The sequence below is a fragment of the Myotis myotis genome, unplaced genomic scaffold, assembly GCF_014108235.1.
Source record: "Myotis myotis isolate mMyoMyo1 unplaced genomic scaffold, mMyoMyo1.p scaffold_m19_p_11, whole genome shotgun sequence".
In the NCBI taxonomy this organism is placed as follows: domain Eukaryota; kingdom Metazoa; phylum Chordata; class Mammalia; order Chiroptera; family Vespertilionidae; genus Myotis; species Myotis myotis.
Window position 1 is genome coordinate 53,669,670 of NW_023416315.1, and position 24,171 is coordinate 53,693,840.

Here is a 24,171-nt window from a genome sequence, read left to right on the forward strand (position 1 = left end):
CACCACAAATGTATGGGCAGGGGGCAGGAAAGAAAGCCCATTAAATGTCAATGTCAATGAGATTAGCCATCAAATGTTTTCTTCTCCCGGTAATGCTTACTGTTAAAGAAAAAAAAAAGTCAGCGGACTCAGACCGACTACTTGGAGAACATCTAGAGTAACATCAAATGGTGGTAAAATGTCCAGATGGTTATGGAAGCCAAGGAGAGATTCGGCCTCTCCCTACTCCGACCTTCTCCCTCAGTATGACTATCAGTGCAAAGACCATAGCTTGGGCCACGGGGAAAAGGCTTTCTGGATGGTGGCGGCCGCCAGGTTATATACTTACTTTATATACACACATATACGTATATACACATGTATTTCACAATTTATACATTTTACCATTTTAACCATTTTAAGGGTATCATTCTGCCCTAGCCAGTATGGTTCAGTGGATAGAGCATCAGCCCGCAGACTGAAGGGTCCCGGGTTCGATTCCGGTCAAGGGCACGTACCTCAGTGGCAGACTCGATCTGGACCCTGGTCAGGGTGCCGGCAGGAGGCAACCAGTTGATGTTTCTCTCTCACATCGATGTTTCTCTCTCTCTGTCTGTCCCCCTCCCACTCTCTCTAAAAATCAATGGAAAAATATCCTCGGGTGAGGATTGACAACAACAAATTAATTAATTAACTGTACCTTTCAATAGTAAGACATACATTCACATTTTTGTGCAATCACCATCACCATCCATCTCCAGAACTTTTTCATTACCCCCCAAAGAAACTCTATATCCATTAAACAGTAATCCCATTTTCCCTTCCTCCCAGCCCCTGGTAACCACTATTCTACTTTTTGTTCCTATGAATTTGATTACTCTAGGTACCGCACATAAATGGACTCAAACAATATTTGTTTTTGTGTGTGGCTTATTTCACTTAGCATAATGTTTTCAAAGTTCACCCATGTTGTAGCATGTATCAGAATTTTATTCATTTTTAAGTGTGTGAGTAATATTCTACTATGTATTTTTTAAAAATAAAAGTGAAACCTTCGGCTGGTTTATTGTTGCTCACGCTGATACCACATTTCCCCCAGATACACCCTTAGGTGACTAGAAACAAAACTACTACTGCATTGCACACATTCCCTTCCTCCCTTTTCTTTCAAAATTTCTTTCTGCGTATGTTTAAAATACATGTACAGTATATATTTATAATGGCTAAATAACCTGTGGCTAGTCTCACAGTTTAGGAATGTTTCCTCCAGGACCTGGCAACCATCTTTGAAATGCAAACAACCGGGAAGATAGTGTCCCTAATACCCAGTTCCTGTGTAAGGGTAGGAGCCTACCTTTTTTTTAAGGGATTATAATTTTATTAAATCATCTGCAAACCAGATGGGCTGCCCAAAATGGCATCAGCTTAACAGCCTAACTTTTGTGGGCACCTTGCTCCAATCTGCAAGACTATCTCCTGTCCTAAAGGTATGGACATTTGTTTCTCCTCTGGTTAAGCCAACACAGGTTTTGTCTCCCCAGTTTCCCTGATAAAGTTAGGATGTGTGACCTTGTCACATCCTCTCATTTGAGAGCATGCTTTTTAGTGGGTTGTCTTGGCTTGGCTATATAAAGGGGAGATTCCTTCCATCTTTGCAATCTCAGTGCATTGCTTGTAAAGTGCATCACATTCTGGATTAAAGTTTATTTAATAATACAACGGTTTCCTAGTCTATTACTTTTGTGGAAAGACTTCTGGGTTGGGAGTTTTTTGTTTTTTCCTCCTAATTATATTTCCCCAATAGTTTGAAAGCAGCCCAGGAGGACAGAGCTCCTTGTTCAAAGTTAAGTGTTGTAAGACCTTTAATTTTTGCTTGAGGCCTCCAGGACCAGAACATTGATTTATTTGAGTAGGTGGGGTGCGACATAGAACAGTGAATGATACTGGTAGACTATGGGCAACTGTATTTAAACAATCTAAAGCTTATGCCTTCGTGGCAGGTTAGTAGCACACTTAGCAACACGTTGCTTTCTATAAAAAGAAAGAGCGATAAAGCTTTTTGAAAAAAAGGTGATGTATACATCATATCAAATTATATGGGGAGGGCGGGGGTAAGGGGAAGAGATCAACCGAAGGACTTGTATACATGTATATAAGCCAAACCAATGGACATGGACAACAGGGGGATGGGAGCATGAGTTTGTGTGTGGGGGGGGAGGTTGGGGGTTAATGGGGGGGATGAGGACACATTTGTAATACCTTAACTAATAAAAAAACAAACAAACAAACAAACAAACAAACAAATTATATGTTCTCTCTCCTTCACTGCTTTTTCCCCTAACATTCCTGGACCATATACTGCTCCCCCGACCGCCGCCCCCGCTGCGCCCCGCCCCAACCCCCTGTCCCAGCTCCGCCCAGCAGCGGGGTCCACAGAGACCTCCGCCGCTGCTAGGAACAGCCCCCGCCAACCCAGTCCCCCCGGCCTTCGCGGTCAGACTACAACTCCCAACATGCCACGGGGACCGCGCGGGTCACGTGGGCGCCCGGAAACCCTGGCCGCAGCGCTGGGGGTGAGGTGGCGGCGGAGGCGGGCAGCGGGCAACGGGACCAAGCGGAGTGAGCGCAGCAGCTGGTCCGAGAGCAGCGATTACTGCAGGTCTCGGGTGCGCGAGCCGCGGCCGCGGGGCGCAGTCCTAGAAGGGGCCGACGGCGGGGTGGGGGCGCCGCACGGGAGGGCAGGTCCCCGGGGTTTCCAGGAGTCGGGAGGGCGAGGCGGAGATGCCGAGGGTGGCGGCCGGTGGGTGTGGCGCCGCGGGGCGGCCGCGCACTCCTTCCACCCGGTGCCTGGCTCCTCGGGCCCCCTCCTCCCCCGTGCTGCGGGCCTGGCGGGGCGGGCGAGGGCGGCAGCTGGAGGTCCGGGAGGCCCGAGGGCCGCGCGGCGGGGCTCCCGTGCGCCTCGCACTTTGCCGGGTGAAGGTGTCCTTTCCAGGCGGGAAGGGGAAGCGTTTGGGAAGGGTGTGCAGAGGCCGAAGAGGGAGGGGGGTGTTAGTGGGGACCCGGGTTTTGTTTCTCGGTGACATGGTCTCAGTCCAGGAATTGGGTCGAGTTACGCATTCACCATTCCCTCGGTGCTCTTATTTGCAGATGTGGTCTGTTTATTCTCACTTTTGACAAGAGGACAATGGGAATGTGTCCACGAGGCTTTCTGGGCTTTCTGAAATAGGAGATTGTGGGTGATGTCACGGCAGCTTTTACTGAAACGTTTGTAGGGGGGAGAATATGTTCCTGGGATGAGCAGAATCTCATTCTTAATTCCAACCTTCTTTCTTCCATGTCTTGGTACTTGAATTATTTCTTTCCCATTCGTTGGCTGATTGCTGTGTGTCCGACTCTGTCGGTCTCTGTACTAGGGACTCTCTATAATTATCTCATGTGGTCTTTTTTTCTTTTTTTTTTTTTCCATGTGATCTTTATTTTTATTTTTAATATATTTTATTGATTTTTTTACAGAGAGGAAGGGAGAGGGATAGAGAGTTAGAAACATCGATGAGAGAGAAACATCGATCAGCTGCCTCCTGCACAGTTCCCACTGGGGATGTGCCCACAACCAAGGTACATGCCCTTGACCGGAATCTAACCCGGGACCCTTGAGTCCGCAGGCCGACTCTCTATCCACTGAGCCAGACTGGTCAGGGCTTTCATGTGATCTTTAAATGAGAAATTTGAGGCTCAAAGAATTTAACTAGGTGGAGGGTCTTGGATTCCAACTCGAACTTTATATGCTTTTTTGTGGGCCACACGTGGCTTCGGGTGACATCATTCTCCTGTTACTTTTTGATTTCCATCAGAAGACCCAGAAGCAGCACTTTAAAAGTAAAGTCAGGGCAATATTTGTTGCTCTCTAGCTGTTAGGATCAAGTGTATCACTGAAGGCTTTACTTTGTCTCTATTCATGTGTGATAATGAAATGCCACAGCAACGACCATTAACTAGACTCTAGGAGAGGGAAATCTTGTCTTTGGAATGTGTTCAAAATAGGTGGGAAGAATGTGGTTTGGGGAACCTAGAATAAGATGAGAAAATTTACAGATAACTGCTAGGTATTTTCCATTTGTGGTAATGAAACAATTTGAGGAGAGAGAACAATTACAGGAAGACTTGAGTTTTGAATAAAAGGATTTATGTGTTACAGGTAAACGGCTTCAAATGAGATCATGTGGGATAAAGAGACACTTGTATAAATGTTGATCATTGGGCTGCTAAATTACAGCATATGCAATACTGTCAAAATAGGTGAACTCACCTATCCATGTAATAGTTTTTCACCCACCTCTCTATACTTTGAGTACTTAAAATATTTGTACTTTGCACATGTAAAAACCGAAGTCTAGAAAGGGAACTAATTGCTCATCTAGTGTCCTCATTTAAAAGTAGTGTGTAAGAGAACCACTGTTACTAATAAGGTGTATTTTTCCCCCCATCCTGGATTTATATGTTTTAAGTTTAAGGTGAGATATGTTATATTTTAACGTTTTCCTCGTATACAGTATAACCTAGGGGCTAGGGTCAGGTCTGGGTTTGATTATTCGCATCATCTTTTGAGAGGAAGATTACTTTCTAAACTGTTTCCTCGTCTGTGAGATGTTATGAGAACTAAATGCATGAATGCATGGCAAGTACCTAGGACAGTGCCTGGCACTTTGAAAGCCTCAGTGTTGGCCCTCAGTCAAAGAATCATTCATGCAAAAACATCTTTACTGATCGTTCTAAATGTTCTGCTAGGTGCTGGGGATATAGCCTCCGGCTTAAGACAGATAAGGCCACTGCTTTTATAGAACTTACAGATGAACAATAAAGGGGTAAACAATTAAACTAGGTAATTAGATTGGGAGAAATGTTATGAAGGGAAGAAACAGTGAGATGAGACAGGTAGTAGTAACTGAGGGAAACCATTTTTTAAAAAATATTTTATTGATTTTTTACAGAGAGGAAGGGAGAGGGATAGAGAGTTAGAAACATGCATGAGAGAGAAACATCGATCAGCTGACACATGCCCTTGACCGGAATCAAACCTGGGACCCTTCAGTCCACAGGTCAATGCTCTATCCACTGAGCCAAACCGGTCAGGGCCATTTTTTTTCTTTTTTGATGAAAGTTCAACTATTTTGAAAATTGATTTTTTAGAGAGAGCGGAAGGGGAAGGGAGAGAGAGAGAGAAACATTGATATGAGAGGGAAACATCAATCTGCTGCTTCCTGCATGCCCCCTTGGGGGTGGGGGGAATGGAGCCCACAACCTGGGCATATGCCTCGTCCTGGAATTGAACTGGCAACCTTTTGGTGAATGGGAATCGCCCAGCCCACTGAGCCACATTGGCCAGGGTGAGGGAGGCCATCTAAAATAGAGTGACCAGGATAGGTCACTCTAGAAGATTACTTTTGAGGACAAGCCAAGAAAAGGAAAGAGCAAGCCATTTGCAAAGAACCAGGAGAAAAACATTTTAGGCTATGAAACAGCAAATGCAAAGACCCAAAGCAAGAAGGGAGCTTGGTGGGTTTAGGGCCAAGAAAGGGATTAGTGTGGGGAGATGGGAGTGAGTGTGGAGTTAAGGAGTTAAGGTACTGGTGAGGGTGCAGAGCCAGGTGGGCAAGGAGTAGGAGGGCAGTGGGCAGCACCTTACTATACACTGGCCACGGATTGAAATGTCCTGTAGACTGGAATGTGGCAACTTTGCAGATGAAGATGTGGATAGACCCCCCCCAACCTCTGATAAGTGAAGGAAAAAATGGTGCAGAATAGTGTGTGTCACATGCCATCTCTGTATGTGTGAATGTGAAGGCCTATGCTGGAATGTATAGGATGCAGAAGCAAGGGTGATGAGAACAGGGAGTGAGATGTCACTGTTAGACCCTTTGCTGTCTTTCTTTTTTTTTTTTTAACTTTTTAAACTTTTTTTTTTATCCGTTGCTATCTTGTGAACTTTCCACCTATAGGTTCTATGCATATAGAACCTATTGGCATATAGAACCTATTGAAAACTAATTTAAAAAAAGCCCAGCCGAAACCGGTTTGGCTCAGTGGATAGAGCGTCGGCCTGCGGACTGAAGGGTCCCAGGTTCGATTCCGGTCAAGGGCATGTACCTGGGTTGCGGGCATATCCCCAGTAGGAGATGTGCAGGAGGCAGCTGATCGATGTTTCTCTCTCATCGATGTTTCTAACTCTCTATCTCTCTCCCTTCCTCTCTGTAAAAAATCAATAATATATATATATATAAAAAAAAGCCCAATTTCTCAGTCATTGCTTCGGCAGCCCCCTCCTTTATCCTTGGGTTCTTTCTGCCAACTCCAGCTGTCAACTCTACTGCCCTCCACCCCTTAACCTCCCTACTATACAGGCTTGAAGGCCATGGCAAAGAGGTTTGTGTTTTTATCTGAGTCTTGGGAAGCCATCAAAGTGTGTTAAGCAGAGGAATGTCGGCTAACGTGTGCTTAAAGATATATTTCTGGCCCATGTGTGGAAAATGACAGTGGGGGCCGGGTAGATGTAGAAACAGTGAAACCCACGCAGGAGGCTGTGTGGTTGGCTTGGTGGGGGATATGGTGGTTTATCTTACCGATGACAGTGGGGATGGAGAGAAAAGGTTGGACGGGGTGTATTTTGGAGGTCATAGGGACTGAGCTTAGTAGTGGGTTATATGTGGAAGCTGAGCGAAAAGGAGAAATGAAGGATAAGGCCTAGTTACCTTGGGAAATGGAGCAATGGTGACACCGTTTGCTGAAGTGGGGCATACTGGGGGAGGAATCGGTTTGGAGGGAGGATGAAGAAAAATCTGTTTCAGATGCAGGGAGGGGTATCACGTGGTTGGTTGCTGTACCTTCAGGAACCCTGGAGTGTGTGAGCTATAGATCTGGGAGTCATTGACCGAAAGCCCTGGTACTCAATGGAGGAGGAGAGAGAGAGTGTTGGAAGTTTAAAGAGAGAAGTGTGAAATCTGTCTTCGAGGTTGAGAAAGCAAAATGATTAGGGAAGTGTAGGCTTGCTGGGCAGTATTGCATGTCCTTTGAGGTTTGTGGTTTTGAATCTAAAAAGCGAAACCAGCCGGAATGTGTGATTTTCCTCTGGCAGAACTCAGCTGCTTGAGCGCAGGGAAGGAGGACAGGGGCAAGCAAGAAAAAGAGAGTCCCGTAGGGAGATAGTTCCGATTCTAAGATGGTGAAGAAGGAGATGAGGACAAGAGGAAGGTATTGGGTAATGGAAAGAATGATGAGGTGACCGAATTGGGAGCCTTGCTGAGGTAAGACGGCTGTCGGAGGGGGCAGTATGAAAGAAAGCAGTTTTCTGGAAGGAAAGGATGTTTGAAATCCAGTTGGGGAGGTGATTCAGTTACTGGCCATGGCAGGGACCAGGTTTGATCATGGGGTACGTTTTCATTGGGTAGAGGCAGAAGTTGGTGGTGAAGAGGACAGGGATGTGATCGAATACCTCCTGGATGTTGACAGGAAGCGCAAGGCAGGAGCTGTCTGTAGGGACAGGGCCCTGGTGGGAGATCAGACAGTGACAGCTGTCAGCACAGCGGGCAGTAAAGCCCGGGGCGTGAGTTTCAAAGAAGCTGGGGTTTCACAAGGAGGAAAAGTGGGTGTGAGAAAAAGATTGCTTCTCCTTGAGAGACCTCAGAGGAAGCAGGGTTATCCAGGGCAGGTGGTAGTTTGCTGTGATATAAGAGTTTATTAACCGCTTATCTAGATTCCTAGAGAGCATGGCAGCAGTTGGGGTTGGGTGAAGGCTGAGCCACAGGAGATGTATGCTAGATGCTTCAGGTATGTTATCGCCTTTCCTGCCAGTCTTTCCCCTTTCCACTCTGTAATCCCACAATCTTATTAATACAAGACAACTTTAAATTGTGTTGTTTGGGTTGGAATGGACTCTAAACATCAATAGAAAGTGAAAATTTTAGAAGCTTTTATATTCCAAGGCAATGTTCATAAGGGAAAGATTGCCTTGTATGGAAAATACCTTGTATGAGTGATATGCTAGAACCCAAAACAAGCTTCATTATAAATCAGATGTTAGTGATATGAACTTGCTTTGAAAAGTAAAACATGTTCAGTGATTGTGGATCCTCTATGATGGGAAGGATCTTATTTTTAATAAGGTTTGTGTTTTTTTTTTTAAAGATAATTCTTGTTCTGACATGATAGTTGGTTGTATCAATTGAGTATCTATCTATTCAGTATCCATTGAGAAAATACTAAATGACAACCTACTGTGAATTCAGAAACACTGAAATGAATTTTGATTGTATTAATTATAACAGCATTTATATACACTTGAAAAATTTAGACATCTGTTTATATTTAGAGCAGGAAAGAAAATAGTTTTCAGAAAGTAGGCTGTGCTTGATGGATTCAGATTTGGCAAAAACTCTGTGTGCTTCCCCAGAGCTCATAGATTATTAGAAATCACTTCTGTGATGTCGGGTATAGAAGTGCAAGGTATTATTATAATTACATAGGACCAGGTGTTATAGTAGTATTCATTTTAAAAGTCATTCTGCCAGTAGCAGGTGAATATTTAAAACCACTTTCTCCATGTACTTATTAAGCCTTTTCTCCCCCATCACTGTAGCCAAGGAAAAGGTGGTTTATTTAGAAAGTAAATCCAGATGGTCCAAAACAGCTTGTTAGTCATTAAAGCTATTAATGTAACTGTACAGCCCTGAAATACACAACCATTATTGCCGAAGCGATGTAATCCTAACTTGTTGGAGTATAAATTTTTGGAATTATTTTCCCTGACAAATTATTGAATTTCATAACCCATAACCTTTCCTGAAATACTCAGCCCAGTGTTTTGAGGTGTGAATGTGTTCAAAGAGCTAGTCTTTATAAAGAATGTCTGAAGTTTCCAGATGTCCCACTTGGGTCGCATGTTTAACTTTGGGAGTGGAGATAAATTTAGCAGTAACGCTAATAGCTCTCAGTTTGGTAACTTTCTGGAATTACAGACAGCAGGTTTATTTGTTACATTTTGTAAATGGAATTTTACAGTCTTACTCAACTCATAATTTTGTTAAAAAATTTCAGGACAATGGTTAAATGAAGTTAGTTATATTTTGTTGATGTGGGATTAATCCTGGGCAGATCAGTGACTAAAATAATTATCTTAAGCCTTTGCATAAATTGTTTATTTTAGTTTCATAACTATTAGAGATAGGCCATCTGCAATTTATAGAGATTAACTGGTCCAAGGACTCACAGCCAGTAAGTGAAGCAGTTATAATGTTTATCAAGAATGGTCTCTTAGCCAGGTGGCTCAGTTGGTTGGAGCGTCAGCCTGTGCTCCAAAAGGTTTCAGGTTCAATTCCCGGTCAGGGCACATACCTAAGTTGTGGGTTTGATCCCCAGTCGGGAGCGTATGGGAGACAACTGATTGATCTTTCTCTCTCCCTTCCTCTGTCTAAAAAATCAAAAACATATACTCAGGTGAGGATTAAAAAAAAATAAAGAAAGGCCTTTCACCTGGGTCTTGCATCATTTAAAGTTTGGATACATCACCAAGCTGTGACTAGTGAAAATGGGAGTATAATAGCAGTTATAGGGAGCACAGCCTTGAAAGCAATGCCCTATGATTTGCTAATTTAAGTATTGGGAGCTTTTGAGTTTGTCTCCTACCTTGACTATTATAATGCATTTCTCATACAAGTCATTTTGTTAATTTAATTTTTCCTAATATGCAGATCAATTATAGGACTTGTTCAATGCTGTTGAATGTTTCCCTCTTGATTATAAAAGTGATATATACAGCCCTAACCGGTTTGGCTCAGTGGATAGAGCGTCAGCCTGCGGACTGAAGGGTCCCAGATTCGATTCCGGTCAAGGGCATGTACCTTGGTTGCGGGCACATCCCCAGTAGGGGGTGTGCAGGAGGCAGCTGATCGATGTTTCTCTCTCATTGATGTTTCTAACTCTCTATCCCTATCCCTTTCTCTCTGTAAAAAATTAATAAAATATAAAATAAAAAAAGTGATATATACATTTATTGTAGAATTTTTAGGGAAGTATATAGAAAATTAAAATTAATCCTAATCCCACTACTTAAGAAGAACTAGTATATTCCCTACTTATTTGTAAATAGTATGTAAATATGAATGGGGGATAAAAGGGGGACATTTGTAATACTTTCAACAAGAAAGAATTATTAAAAAATAGTATGTAAATATGGAGTTCATTATATTTATACTTTTTCATTTGACATTTTCTCATGTTATTAAAAAAGTTAATTCATCATGTTAAATATATGTATTTTTATTTCATAGAGGAAGGGAGAGGGGGAACATCAGTGATGAGAGAGAATCATTGATTGGCTACCTCCTGCACACCCCCTACTGGGGACCAGGCCCACAACCCAGGCATGTGCCCTGACCAGGAATCGAATCGCGACCTCCGGGTTCATAGGTGGACACTCAACCACTGAGCCACGCCAGCCGGACTGTGTCAAAGACTCTTGATGAACTTGGCCAGATTGTCTTCCTGTAATACTGTACTAATTTTCACTTCCATCAACATCATATGAGAGTTCAGAAATCATTGGACTTTGAGCTGTATTGGCCACAATCTGTTGTGTTTTTTTAAATTTACTTATCTTTATCGTTGAGAGTATTACAGATGTCCTACAGGCCACAGTCTGTTTTAACTATGCAAACATTTTCTTGCCTTTATTAGCATTTTTTATATTCCTAGTGAGATATTATTTGGTAAGTTTAATAGCCATTTCATTTCTTCTGAATTGTCTATTCATTTTCTTTGCTCATTTTTTTCTGTTAAAGTGAGTGATTTTCTTATCAGTTTGCATGAGAGTTCTTCCTATTAGGGTGTAACCTTTGGTCAAGGATTCCTTTTTTTTTTTTAAAGATAGAAGTTTTCTTTTTTTTTTTTTAAATATATTTTATTGATTTTTTACAGAGAGGAAGGGAGAGAGACAGAGAGTTAGAAACATCGATGAGAGAGAAACATTGATCAGCTGCCTCCTGCACACCTACTGGGGATGTGCCCGCAACCCAGGTACATGCCCTTGACCGGAATCGAACCTGGGACCTTTCAGTCCGCAGGCCGACGCTCTATCCACTGAGCCAAACCGGTTTCGGCGGATTCCTTTTTTTTTAGGACTAGCGAACTGCTGTAAAATGTAATTACCCACCTGGTTTTCTGGTGTCAGCTAGCACACATTTTTTTTCTTTCAAGGCCTGGTTATATGCTGACTGGCTATAAGCCTAAGTAATTCAGTGTTGGGATAAACTGAGTAATGTTAATAATGTGTTTTGCCTTTCCAGGAAGAAGAAATGGTGTAAGCCATCCACTATCCAAATTTTAAGGTCAAAGACTGGAAGAAAGATCAGGAAGAACATGGCCTGGCCAAGTGTTTTTCAGAGAGGAACTCTGCTGTCCCAGTTCAGCCATCATCATGTTGTCGTGTTCCTGCTCACCTTCTTCAGGTAAGTGGATTGCTGCAACTGTTGCTGTTTTTTCCTTTTGAGGGAAATACTTATTCATGGCAAGTTTCTCATGCAGGAACTTGTATGGACTTATCATGAAATAGACTAGTTACTCCTCTTGTACTTCTTGATAGTTCTAATAAAGTAGTTCTTAGGGGCTCTTTTGCCTGTATTTGGCAATGTCTGGAGACATTTTTGGTTGCCATGCTATTTGCATTTAGTGGGTAGAGACTAGGGATGCTGCTAAACATCCTACAGTGCACAAGACAACCCCCCACAAATAGAGGATTTGGGGACCTAAAATATCAGTGGTGCTGTGGTTGAGAATATAAAGCCCTATATTTGTTAAAATGAGGAGCTTGAGAACAAAGGGTGTGCATGTTCAGGGACCACTCTGTGCCTCCTTGAGTAGTAAAAATGATATGAGACAGTTGTGAGGAACTCTGGTAACTCATGTGAGGTCCCTGCCCAGTCAGCGTGATTAAAGAATCATCCATGTTTGTTAGTCAATTCTGTGGCCCTCAGTGGCCCTCTTTAGTGGTCTGTTGATGACACAAAGTTGGCCTTTTGATGTTAGGGGCATGTTATTCATAACCCTGTGACTCAACTATTTTGATTATTTTTTCTGAATAGATTTTCTTCTTTATTAAAGGTACCACAAATGAGGATGATGGCTTTTTTGTTTGTTTTATTTTCAAGTAGAAACTAGGAAAATGGTTCTCTAATTATGTAAGAGTTGATAGGTAGTTTTAGATGCTTAGTTTAGAGGATATCCATTTGTGAGGGGTGGGAGGAAGCAGTAGTATGAGGAAATGCAGGAGCCAAAGAAAAAGCTACTGCCCTGGCCAGTGTTGGTCAGTGGTTGGAGCGTCAGTTCTTCTCCCTAAGGGTTGTGGGTTCGATTCCCAGTCAAGGACACAGTACCTGGATTTTGGATTCCCTCTCCATCCCTGGCCGTGACATGTGGGAGGCAACCAATCGATGTGTCTCTCTCACATTGATGTTTCTCTCCCTTGCCTCTCCTCCCTTCCACTCTTTCTGAAAAGCAATGGAAAAATATCTTCTTGTGAGGATTAACAAATAAAAAATAAAAAAACAAAAAGCTACTGAATGGCTAGTGCAATGAGCAGTCAGTGTTTGTTAAAGACTTAAAATTTTTTACAGAACTGCAACCATAATTTATTATTTTTATCTATTTATTTTAAAATATATTTTTATTGATTTCAGAGAGGGAGGGAGAGATAGATAGAAACATCAATGATGAGAGAGAATCACTGATCGACTGCCTCCTGTAAGCCTCCTACTTGGGATGGGGCCCACAACCCAGGCATGTGCCTTGACTGGGAATCGAACCATGACCTCCTGGATCATAGGTTGATGCTCAACCACTGAGCCATACTGGCTGGGCCAGAACTGAACCATAATTTAAAGTGGGTTGGGATCAGTTGCATTTTCATCTTCTAGATCCAGGGATAAGTTATGAGTGGAACATGGGGGCTGATGTTGAAGATTAGTTAATTATTTCTTTTGCTTAGCAGAGACTAATTCAGTTGATAGTCCTTATAAAGCAGTATTTCTCTTTTTCTAAAACTGAAAGAACAAATAGGAATATGTCTGTGATTTCATTAAAGGCTGTTTTCTTTGCTATTCGTTCAGCTGTATTTCTTCTCTTTTGTAGTTACTCGTTGCTCCATGCATCAAGAAAAACGTTTAGCAATGTCAAAGTCAGCATCTCTAAGCAGTGGACCCCGAGTGCTTTTAACAGATCGATTGAACCTGTAGAGGTAAGTAGAACAAAGTGCTGGGATGGATTTAAGGGAACCGTGCCTACTTCTGAATTCTTCCCAAGGTCTTCTATTTTGTTTCATTTGCTTAGGACTCTGAAATGGCTTACTATTTCCTGTGGCATACAGTCCAGACTCTTCTGTTTGATTCCTTAGCTTGCCCTGATTCAATACCACTCCAATCAGCTTATTTCTCACTGTTTTGAAATCACACAATTCTGGCTAGGCCATTTTTTCATTGAGTTTCACAAGTACTGTGCTTATTTCTGTCTTTGAGATTTTGCTCATGTTCTTTTGTAAGCTCATTTACCTTCTTTCCACTTATCAAAATTGTGCTTTTCTCTTTGTGTCAAGATAAAATGTCACTTTTTAAAAAGTAGAGTTTTTTTCTTGCTTCTGCTGTGTTTTATTTCCTAAACTGTACACACTGTGTATTACATAGTTTAATGTCTCAGTATTTGCATACTCTCTGATTGATTCATTTGTTCATTTGTATCTTGCTTAAGTTCAGAGAGTATGCAGCCTAGTCCCTTGTACTCATATGGGCCAAGAACATTCTTTGATGCCGAAACCGGTTTGGCTTAGTGGATAGAGCGTCGGCCTGCGGACTGAAGGGTCCCGGGTTCGATTCCGGTCAAGGGCATGTACCTGGGTTGTGCGCACATCCCCAGTAGGAGATGTGCAGGAGGCGGCTGATCGATGTTTCTCTCTCATCGATGTTTCTAACTCTCTATCTCTCTCCCTTTCTCTCTGTAAAGAATCAATAAAATATATTAAAAAAAAAAAAAAAAGAACATTCTTTGATGACTGGGACAGAGATGCTGTCCTTTATAGCACCTACCTCAATACACAAATCCATTCCACTCAATCTTTACCACGTTATTTGAATTCTGCTTATGTGGAATTATAGCTGTTTATTTATATTTGTAGCATGTTTTATTTCTCAAGAATTATTTCCTTGATTTGGACCAATTTAAAGTTGACAGAGATCTAAAGGTTATATACTGCCCCCAAAATGTAAATGTGTTATTCAGGCAATTGCTTATTGGGGGTCTATCTTGCATAACCCTGTTCTAGGCACTGAGGACACAGAGAGAAAAAGCCTAGAGGACAAAAAAAAAAAAAAAAAGAGCCTGTACATGGAGCTGATGTTCTAGTGGGGAGGCTCCCAAACAGTTTTCCTGAATTTAACTTGATAAGTTCCTGATAGGAACTTTTATTATTATTCTTTTAAATACATTTTTATTGATTTCAGAGAGGAAGAGAGAAAGAGAAAGATCAATGATGAGAGAGAATCATTGATCGGCTGCCTCCTGCATGCCCCCCACTGGGGATCAGGCCTGCAACCCAGGCATGTGCCCTTGACCAGAATCAAACTTGGGATCCTTCAGTCTTCAGGCTGACGCTCTATCCACTGAGCTAAACTGGCTAGGGCCTGATAGGGACTTCTAAAAGGAAAGGTGTTAAGACTAGAGAGCTGGATTTCTGACGGATGCTTGACTTGTGCTGTGTGCACAGCGAATCCCTCTAAATGATCATTGACTGACTCATCACAAACCTTCAGGATGGCCTGGCCTCAGAGAGGTCATGCACCCTAACCTCCCACCAGCATGGTGTCTTTCTTTGTGGTTATTGAAGATGACCACCTAGCTTCTGTTTTAAAACCTGTAGGGAGAAGAAGCTCCCTATTTTTCTGAGATGCACAATTATATTTTTCACCAACTCTTATTATTAGGAAGTTCTTCTACTGACATAAACATGTTCTGCTGTTTAATTTTGAGCCATGTACACGAAGTCTGTTCCCACTGCACGACGCCTGTTGTATATCTGACAAAAGCCTGTCTCCCCAAGTTCTTCTTGTTTAGGTAAAACACCCCCGGCTCCTTCAACTGTAGTTTAGTGACACTGAACACTAAATGTGGTATTTCAGGTACCGTCTGTATAAATACAGAACAATAGGGTTTGGTTTAGGCACTACATTTCTGGTTGTACTGCCTAAGGCTGCCTTCGTGTTTAGATAACTGGGTCGAGAGTCCCCAAGACCACCCCCAGGTTTGACGATTCGCTAGGAAGATTGATAGGACTTAGCATATAGTTGTATTCAAAGCTGCGGTTCATTACAGGTCAGGGGATACAGAGCCAAGTCAGCAAAGGGGAAAAAAAGCACATAGGTTGAGGCCTGGAGGAAACTGGCACAGGCCTCCGGGAACCCTTTTCCAGGAGTCACACAGGGTGTGCTTAATTCTTCCAGCACAAGTTGTGACAACACAGGTGAGAAGCTGTCTACTAGGGAAGCCCGATAGGGACAAGGTGCCCACGGTTTTTACTGGAGCTGGTCGTGGAGGCACTCTGCCTGGCACCTACGAAAATCCCACACTCCCAGAAGGAAAGCAGGTGTTACTCATAAACCACATTGTTTGAACAGTTCAGACACAGTAAGCCAGTCTTAGCAGGGAATTATGGGAACCCTCTGGGGAATCCGTTTCCAGATGCCAGGCAAGGGCCAGCCTTGCAAGAAGGTCTTTTTAAGGATAGCAGTCTCAGGCCTGTTGTGTTAACTCTTTCCTGCCAGGGACCATGTTACATTATTAGCTTGTTTTGAACTGGCATTAACTTTTCTGCTTAGCTATTTATTTACTTACTCTGCTGCTAAGATAGGTTTCACTGTGGCGCTGTTTTAGAACTGTGGATGAAATAGTTTGGATGGGTTGGTTTTGCAGAAGTCAGATGCTGACTCATCGAGGAGAACTGTGTGTATGTGACCTGCCTCGTGGAGAGCAGTTCTGACTTTCCATTCTTTCTTTAGACTTTCAAACCCAGGGTTGTTTCCTGAAGACTACTGCTGGGAGTGCAGAGGTGGCATGTACCCTCACTCCTCCTGTGCTGGGGTCTATTACACCTTTACTCCAGCTTCCCTTTGAGACTCCTTCTTGTCTGAAGTGGAAAGGAACTTAGTGGCAGAAGTATATGTAAATGAGTATGCACTCTAAAAAATATTTTGTTTACATATATTGTTAAACATTTCTTAAATGCCTTAAATAGCATCATCAAAAAGTATTTATTACAGCTTTTGTTTTTATTTTTTTCCCCATTGATTTTTTTAAGAGGGAGTGGAAGGGAGGGAGGGGCAGGGGGAGAGAGAGAGAGAGAGAGAGAGAGAGAGAGAGAGAGAGAGAGAGAGAGAGAGAAAGAAAGAGAGAGAAACATGGATGTGAGAGAGACACATTGGTTGGTTGCCTTCTGCATGTGACCTGACCAGGGCCAGGGATTGAACCTGCAACCCAGTTACATGCCCTTGATCTGGAATCGAACTGGAGATCCTTTGGTGCGAGGGCTGACACTCTAACTTCTGACCATACCAACCAGTGTGCTTTTGTTTTTATGCATAGCTATCTTAGGTACTTTATGGCGAATTAAGCAGGCCCAGTCTCTATACCTTGAGAATTTATAATGGATCCCACTGACATGGACAAACATTGGAAATACTAAGTGAAACTAGCATGAAATCTCTGTTTCTAGATAATAAAGAGGTAATGGCTAACTCTAATATTTGAGGACAACTTGACTGAAAATTGTTAACAAAAATTTGTTCTATTAAATTAAAAAGTCTTACCTCTCTAGACAGTACAGTCCTTCTTTGAGAATGGTGTAAGAGCCCTGGCCAGTGTGGCTCAGTTGGTTGGGCATCATCCTGTGCACTGAAAGGTCGCTGGTTCGATTTCTGGTCAGGGCACATGCCCGGGTTTGTAGCTCAGTCCCCAGTAGGGGGCGTGCAGGAGGCAGCCAATTGATGTTTCTCTCTCCCTTCCTCTCTCTGTAAAATCAATAAAAACATGTTTTAAAAAAAAAAGAGAGAGAGAGAGAATAGCGTAAGAGATTCTAGAGTTCTCTTCAGGAGAAGGATGCAGGGTTCAGGGTGTCCTCAACATTCCATCTCAACCACATCACAGCTCCTGTCCCTGAGATTCTCACCTGAGACGGAGAGCAAACCCTAACTCAGGTCGCTTGAGCTCCCTTCTGTGCACCAGGAAGCTCTTTCACGTCCGTGGTTCCCCCACCTCTGTGCACAGCCCTTACTCTGTGACAAACATTCTCACCGTGACCTTTTGAATGTGCCCACAATGTCATGCTTCCAGGAAGTGTCCCAATATGTAGCAATTGTAGTGACTTAGCACGGTGCCTCCCCCACAACACAAGGAAACCTTACATACATGCAGGCTGGTACATCCACGTGGTAATTGTACATGCTTGCAGGACAGCTTGAATCACCGGAACATTTGAAGCCATTTTGTCCATGACTTTCATTAAACATTGGACGATTCACTAAGTGCACTTGGACCATTTCTCACCTACTGGTATAGTCATCTTGATCAGAGCTATACTATGGACCTAAACTTTCTTCATTAGGCTTTTTCTGTTAACCTGTTTTCTGACTCTTTTTGTTAGTCCTACCTTGTTGTTTTAGTTTTTGGTTCTGTTTTTTTTACACTTGTTAAGTAGGCAAGCAGAAGTATATTTCAGCTGAATTCTGGCAGTGAAACAGAAAAAAGCTGTTTGCAGTCTGTCAGTTCCTGGGAAAACCATGTGCTCGGGAGTTCGGTGGCTTCCCCCAAGAGTAAAGAAAATCCTGAAACTTGCAGCAGCTCCTTGAGGCCTGGGTCTCTAGGTTACCTGGGTGTGTGCCCAAAAGGGCTTAATCCTGGGTCCTATTGAGCCCACATGACATTAGGGATCAAAGATTGTGGTTAGAGGGGAAATGTGGCAAAATAACTAATTGGAGATATTTAGGGCCCCAATTGGCACGCTGAAATACTGATTGATCTAGATGTGAGCTGGTTTCTTATCGATCATGAAAGCAGTGCCTGTTGTTAAAGTAAAAGACTGGTGCCATAAGCCACCCAGAAACGAGTCCCAGTACTTTAGAATCACATTTTACATATTTTCTTATAATTTCAGATTTTACTTCCTGTTGAAGATACATGTTTTTTAGTTGTTCATTGTGATTTTTCTTTTTACTATTCTAAGTCAGAATTTCTCTTCTTGCCCTGGCCATTGTGGCTCAGTGGGTCGGAGCATCCTCCTGTACACCAAAAGGTTGTGGGTTTGATTCCCACCCAGGGCACATGACTAGGTTTCAAGTTTGATCACTGGTCAGGGCATGTAATAGAGGCAACCGATTGGTGTTTCTCTATCTCTCCCTTCTTCCCTCCCTCCCTCCCTCTCTCCTTTCCCCTTACCTCCTTCCTCTCTCTAAAATCAGTAAACATATCCTTGGGTGAGGATTAAAATTTTTTTTTCCCTTCTTTAATAACCCATCTCAGAAATCATTTAGTCCAGCAGTTCTTGAACTTTGTGGTTATGTGGATTTATATATATATATATATATATATATATATATATATACATATATTTACACACACACACACACACACACACACATACACACACACATACACACGTATATATATACTGTTTTAGAAATTAAAACAAATTAAAAAATACATGATTAAGTTATTTTCAAGTGAATTAACCTACAACATGTTAACATGAATGACATTTAAAAAAAATATTTTCATTGATTTCAGAGGGGAATGGAGAAGGAGAGAAAGATAGAAATATCAATGATGAGAGAGAGTCATTGATTGGCTACCTCCTGCACACTCCTGACTGGGGACTGATCCTGCAGCCCGGGTGGGCATGTGCCCTGACCAGGAATTGAATTGTGACCTCTTGGTTCATAGGTCGATGCTCAGCCACTGAGCCATGCTGGCTGGGCAACATGAATGACATTTTATGAAAAATGACTTTTTCAAGACAAAAAAAATCACTTAGTGAGGAGAATGGCATTGATTGACACATCCTTGCAAATCTCTTCCTGTCTGGCTGAATAGAATACAATGGGTCTTCATGTCTGCTTCTGAATTTCAAGTCTTTGAAGAGTTTGTCTTCCACACATACATGGTGGAAAGGGGGGAAGTATTTTAACAGCCTTTTCAGTTAATTGTGGGTATTTGTCTGATATTACACCAGAATTTGACAAGTAGCAATTTCTTGAAGGGTAGTTGCAATGTGGAATCTGAAACTGTATTAATTAACTTTTTATAACCTTACATTAACATCCATTTGTCTATCTTGTACTTTAAATGAATCTTGAAGTGACAGGCTTGTTTCATTCTTTTTTGAGGAAATATCTGCCAGATACTCAAATCTGCCAAATACAGTACTCAAATACTCAAAACTGGGCCCTATGTCTGTCAGTCATTCTTTTTTTATTATTATTATTTTTTTTTACAGAGAGGAAGGGAGAGAGATAGAGAGTTAGAAACATCGATCAGCGGCCTCCTGCACACCTCCCACTGGGGATGTGTCCGCAACCAAGGTACATGCCCCCGACCGGAATCGAACCTGGGACCTTTCAGTCCACAGGCCGATGCTCTATCCACTGAGCCAAACCGGTTTATGTCAGTCATTCTTTCAAGTAAAAATGACATACCAGCTTGCCGCTCACACAGCTGCACAGTGCTTTCCTCCAGGACAGCCATCTCACTCTGGTATGCAGAGTCTGTATGTGTATTTTCCACCTCATCACACAGAATAGTAAAAGTAAGTATACTCAGGGGCCAGATTTAATACAATTAATAATTTTTACTACTTCATTAAGAACATTCTCAAGGGAAATTGACCTTTTTTTTCTTTACTGTCAGTGTGGCAATAAAGAATACAGTAATTAATATAGCACAGTTTGGTGTAACTGCTCGATTCATGCCAAAGCACAGCAGTTTTACCCACCACAGCTTTTGCTTCATCAATGTTAAAGTTGAAGGGGAAAAAGAAAATAACTACAGTAGGACTAAAGGCCCGGTGCATAGGTTCGTGCACCAGTGGGGTCCCTCAGCCTGGACTGAGCCCTCTCGCAATCCGGGATCCCTCAGGGGATGTTGTACTGCTGGTTTTGGCCCGATCCCCGCAGGTCAGGCCGAGGGACTCCATCAGTGTGTGAATCCGTGCACCGGGCTTCTAGTATACATATAAGATCTTTGTGATCTCTTCCTGCCCTCTCCCCACCCCTTCCCTTCCAGATTCATCAGTCTATTCCATGTTTCCATGCCTGTACGTTGAGCGTCTGCCCCTGGTGGTCAGTGCATGTCATAGCTACCAGTCGAGTGGTCACTTAGGCTTTTGTATATATAGATAGTCTTCCCGTATCTTAGGGGATACATTCTAAGACCCTGGCAGATGCCTGAAACTCTGGATAGTACCAAACCCTGTATGTTCTATCCTTTTTCCTATATATACATACCTCTAATAAAGATTAATTATAAATTAGGCACAGTAACAAATTAACAATAATAACTAATTATAAAATAGAACAATTATAACAATACCCTATATAATAAAACCCTAATATGCAAATTGCCCCTTCAGGTAGTCGTTCAACTGGGAGACCGGGAGTTTGACTGCTCGCTATGACATGCGCTGACCACCGGGGGCGGTGTGGAACATGGCGGGTGTCGGTGATGTGGTGCCTGGGCAGGGGACTGTGACCTCTCACCGGCTACCTGGGGGCAGAGGTGATGGGGACGGAGCTGCAGTGAGAATGTGGGGTGTCTGCTGAGCTCGCTCTCACTCCCCCTGCTAACCTCCCCTGGGATGCCAGGGCTCACGCGCTGGGAAAGCCTCCGTACTCAAGTACTGGGTGCCCACGAGGAGCCTGCCCCGCACCTGCATGGCCTCTTTTGGGTGAGCCGGGCCACAGCTGCTGGGACTGCAGAGGCCAGTCGGGCTCCCTGTGAGTTTGCGCAGGAGTCGGTCTGTGAGGCTGGCCAGGAGAAACGTGCTGCCTGCCAACTTCTGTGCAGTGCCACTTGGTGGTCCAGAGGCCCACACTGCGCCCTGGCCCTCGGCGTCCGGCCGTGCTTACCGCATCTCTGGGTGGGGACTTGGGCGCAGTGATTCAAGCGAAGGGGGGCATGTGGGGGCCCAGGGGCCCAGGTGCTGCCCAGGGCCCAGAGGTCAGCTGGGACCTGTCCTTCCACGTCAGACGCTTGAGCTCTGATCGCTGGCCAGGCCTAGGGACCGCACCTGTGCATGAATTTTGTGCACTGGGTCTCTAGTATTGTAATAAAAGTTATGTGAATGTAGTCTCTCTTTTTTTTCCCTTCCTTCCACTCTCCTGTTCTTGAATGTGCATAATCCCCCCCCCCCCCCCCAATATACTGAAATATTTTGGAGCTCAGTTGATCTTAGGTAACTGAAACTGTGGAAAGCAAAACCTTGGATAAGGGGGGCTCCTGTATTAAGTGAATAGTTTTGACTGAGGGTAAGGGGTGCGGGCCACTGAATATGAAGTAGTTGGACTTTGTGTGCTCTTTTCAGCATCACCAGGTCTCTGAGAGTGGGGGAGGTTGTACGTGAAGGTGCCTGGAGGAATATAAAGCACTGGCGGATACCAGTGGGACTGACCTGCTCTTGTGTGTTCCTGTAGATCTGGAGCAGCAACCATTTGTTCCCCAGTGCGGAGGAAGCCACTCTTTTCCTCGGAACACTGGATACTATTTTTCTCTTCTCCTATGCCGTGGTAAGTTTTAGAATTCCAGGGTTTTAAAGAAAGATGTAGAAGGAAATGGCTCCAAGTTTTATGAAGTTCATAAGACATTTTGAATTTACTGACTGAGGAGTGTTCAGAAGTTTATATTTTGTGTCCTTCTCATCCATCCATTCATTGACAAATTGAGCACATAGCATGTGCCAGGGACTGTTGCAGTCAATGAGAATTCATCAGCGGACAACATAGGAAAAACCCTACCTTTATAAAGCTTCTATCTTGGAGTGGGAGCTAAGAGAGACAAACAGTCACAAAATGCTACAAATAAGTAAATTATGAAGTATATTTAAAGGTGGTAAGTGCTGTGAAGGAAAATAAAGCATGGAAAGGGGAACAGATAGCTCAGGTGGGGGTGTAATTTGAGTAGGGTGGCTGGGGAAAACCTCACAAAGAAGGGGTTATTTGAACAGAGACCTGAAGTGGGTAAATGAGTCAGACGTAGGCTGGAGGCACCCATTTCAGACTCCTTTGCGTGTACCTGATTTTTAAAATTATGAGACTGAAATCATCAAGAGAATTGGTGAGACCCTGGCCTGTGTGGCTCAGCTGTTGGGCATCGTCCCATGCACTGAAGGTTGCCGGGTCAATTCCTGGTCAGGGCACATGCCCAGGGTTGTGGGCTCAGTTTCTAGTAGGGGGTGTGCAGGAGTTCAGCTGATCGATGTTTCTCTCCCTCCCTTCCCTTCTCCCTCAAAATCAATTTAAAAAATCTAAAAAAAAAAAAAAAAGCCCTAACCTGTTTGGCTCAGTGGATAGAACGTTGGCCTGCGGACTGAAAGGTCTCAGGTTCAATTCTGGTCAAGGGCATGTACCTTGGTTGCAGGCACATCCCCAGTAGGGTGTGTGCAGGAGGCAGCTGATCGATGCTTCTCTCTCATCGATGTTTCTAACTCTCTATCCCTCTCCCCTCCTCTCTGTAAAAATAAAAAAGAAAAAAAGAGAGAGAGTTGGTGAAGATAGAGAAGAAGTTTGAAGACTGAGCCATGGGTTTCCAGCATTTAGAACAGAGGTGGGGAACGTCCAGATCTTGGGCCATATAAGCCTTGCCAAGGCATTAGGGGTGAGTTAATTAAATGTTTGACCAAATATAGTGGGCTAATTAAAAAAAAAATTCTGACAATATTTTTAAAAAAATACATTTTTATTGATTTCAGAGAGTAAGGCAGAGGGAGAGAGAGATAGAAACATTACTGATGAGAGAGAACCATTGATCGGCTGCCTCCTGCGTGTCCCACACTGGGGATCGAGCCCACAACCTGAGCAATGTGCCCTTGACCAGAATCGAACCCCAGACCGGTCAGTCCCCAGGCTGTTGCTCTATCCACTGAGCCAACCCCACCAGGGCTAGCAGGCTAATTTTTAAGTTGATAATTTATGGCCCCTGAATAATGTTGTAAATATCCTTGGCAGAAAGAAGGTTCCCCACCCCAGAAGTGAGGTAGGGAAGATGAGGAACGGGCAGGGAGGCTGAGATGGAGCTGCGGGGAGCAAGAGTACCGAGAGAGGGTGGAGTCCTGGGAGCCATCCCAGGGTGGCAGGGGCTGACTCTGTCTGAGGTCGTCCTCGGATTGGGCAGCCAGGGTCTGGTCGTAGGGAATGTCAGTGGTGGCTGCCAAGTTAGAGCTGTGGGGCCAGGGGTGGCAACAGCTGGCACTGGGCACTGTGGGAGCAGTCTGACCTTTTCTCCCAGCATCTTTTTTCCTGTCTTGGAAATTGTCCAGTGATGTGAAATACTGGGTGAAAGTCCCAAAGTAATTCCTAAAGGTTTATTTGGGTAGTTATTAGAATACCTTTAAAGAGGACAGTTAGAAAATTGGAACAGAAATTAGATCATGTAGCCTAGCTCCTCACCCTGGACATATATGGTCATTCTGAGTGAGGCTTCTCTATGAGCCTTTTATGAAGTGTTTTTTAATTAAAGATTTTAAAATTGATTTTTAGAGGGAAAGGAGAGGGAGAGAGAGAGAAGCATCCATGTGAGAGCAAAACATCTGTTGATCAGCTGCATCCTGGACCGGAATCGAGGTCCCCCACCCCAGGCATGTGCACCATCCTCTCAGGGAACCAGTAACCCTGAGTGCACAAGAGGACACCCAACCACACCCACACTGGCTAAGGCCTTTTATGAAGTACTTTAAGAATCAATGGAGTCTAGTGGAAAAACCAGTTCTACCACTATCAACTAGCTGTGTTAAACTTGGCTTCACAGTGGCGTTTAACCTGTTTTTAAATCCTCACTGAGGATATGTTTGTTTATTGATTTTAAAGAGAGAAGGGAAGGGGGAGAGCGAGAGTGAGAGAAACATCG

The 24,171-nt window shown here is 43.4% G+C and overlaps 1 protein-coding gene across 4 annotated transcripts in view; it reads left to right on the plus strand.

Annotated features, from left to right (window-relative positions):
- The first annotated feature begins 2,527 nt into the window (after positions 1 to 2,527).
- Positions 2,528 to 24,171, plus strand: part of SLC37A3 (solute carrier family 37 member 3) — a 47,783-nt gene continuing 26,139 nt past the window's right edge. For 2 of the 4 annotated variants that reach the window (XM_036328553.1, XM_036328555.1), the window contains exons 1-4: positions 2,528 to 2,645; positions 11,313 to 11,474; positions 13,153 to 13,258; positions 21,744 to 21,836. In XM_036328553.1, the coding sequence (XP_036184446.1) occupies positions 11,386 to 11,474; positions 13,153 to 13,258; positions 21,744 to 21,836 (288 nt within the window). In that variant the 5' untranslated portion in view covers positions 2,528 to 2,645; positions 11,313 to 11,385. The remainder of the gene's footprint in view (positions 2,646 to 11,312; positions 11,475 to 13,152; positions 13,259 to 21,743; positions 21,837 to 24,171) is intronic. The other 2 variants (XM_036328554.1, XM_036328556.1) reach the window with 2 other exon arrangements.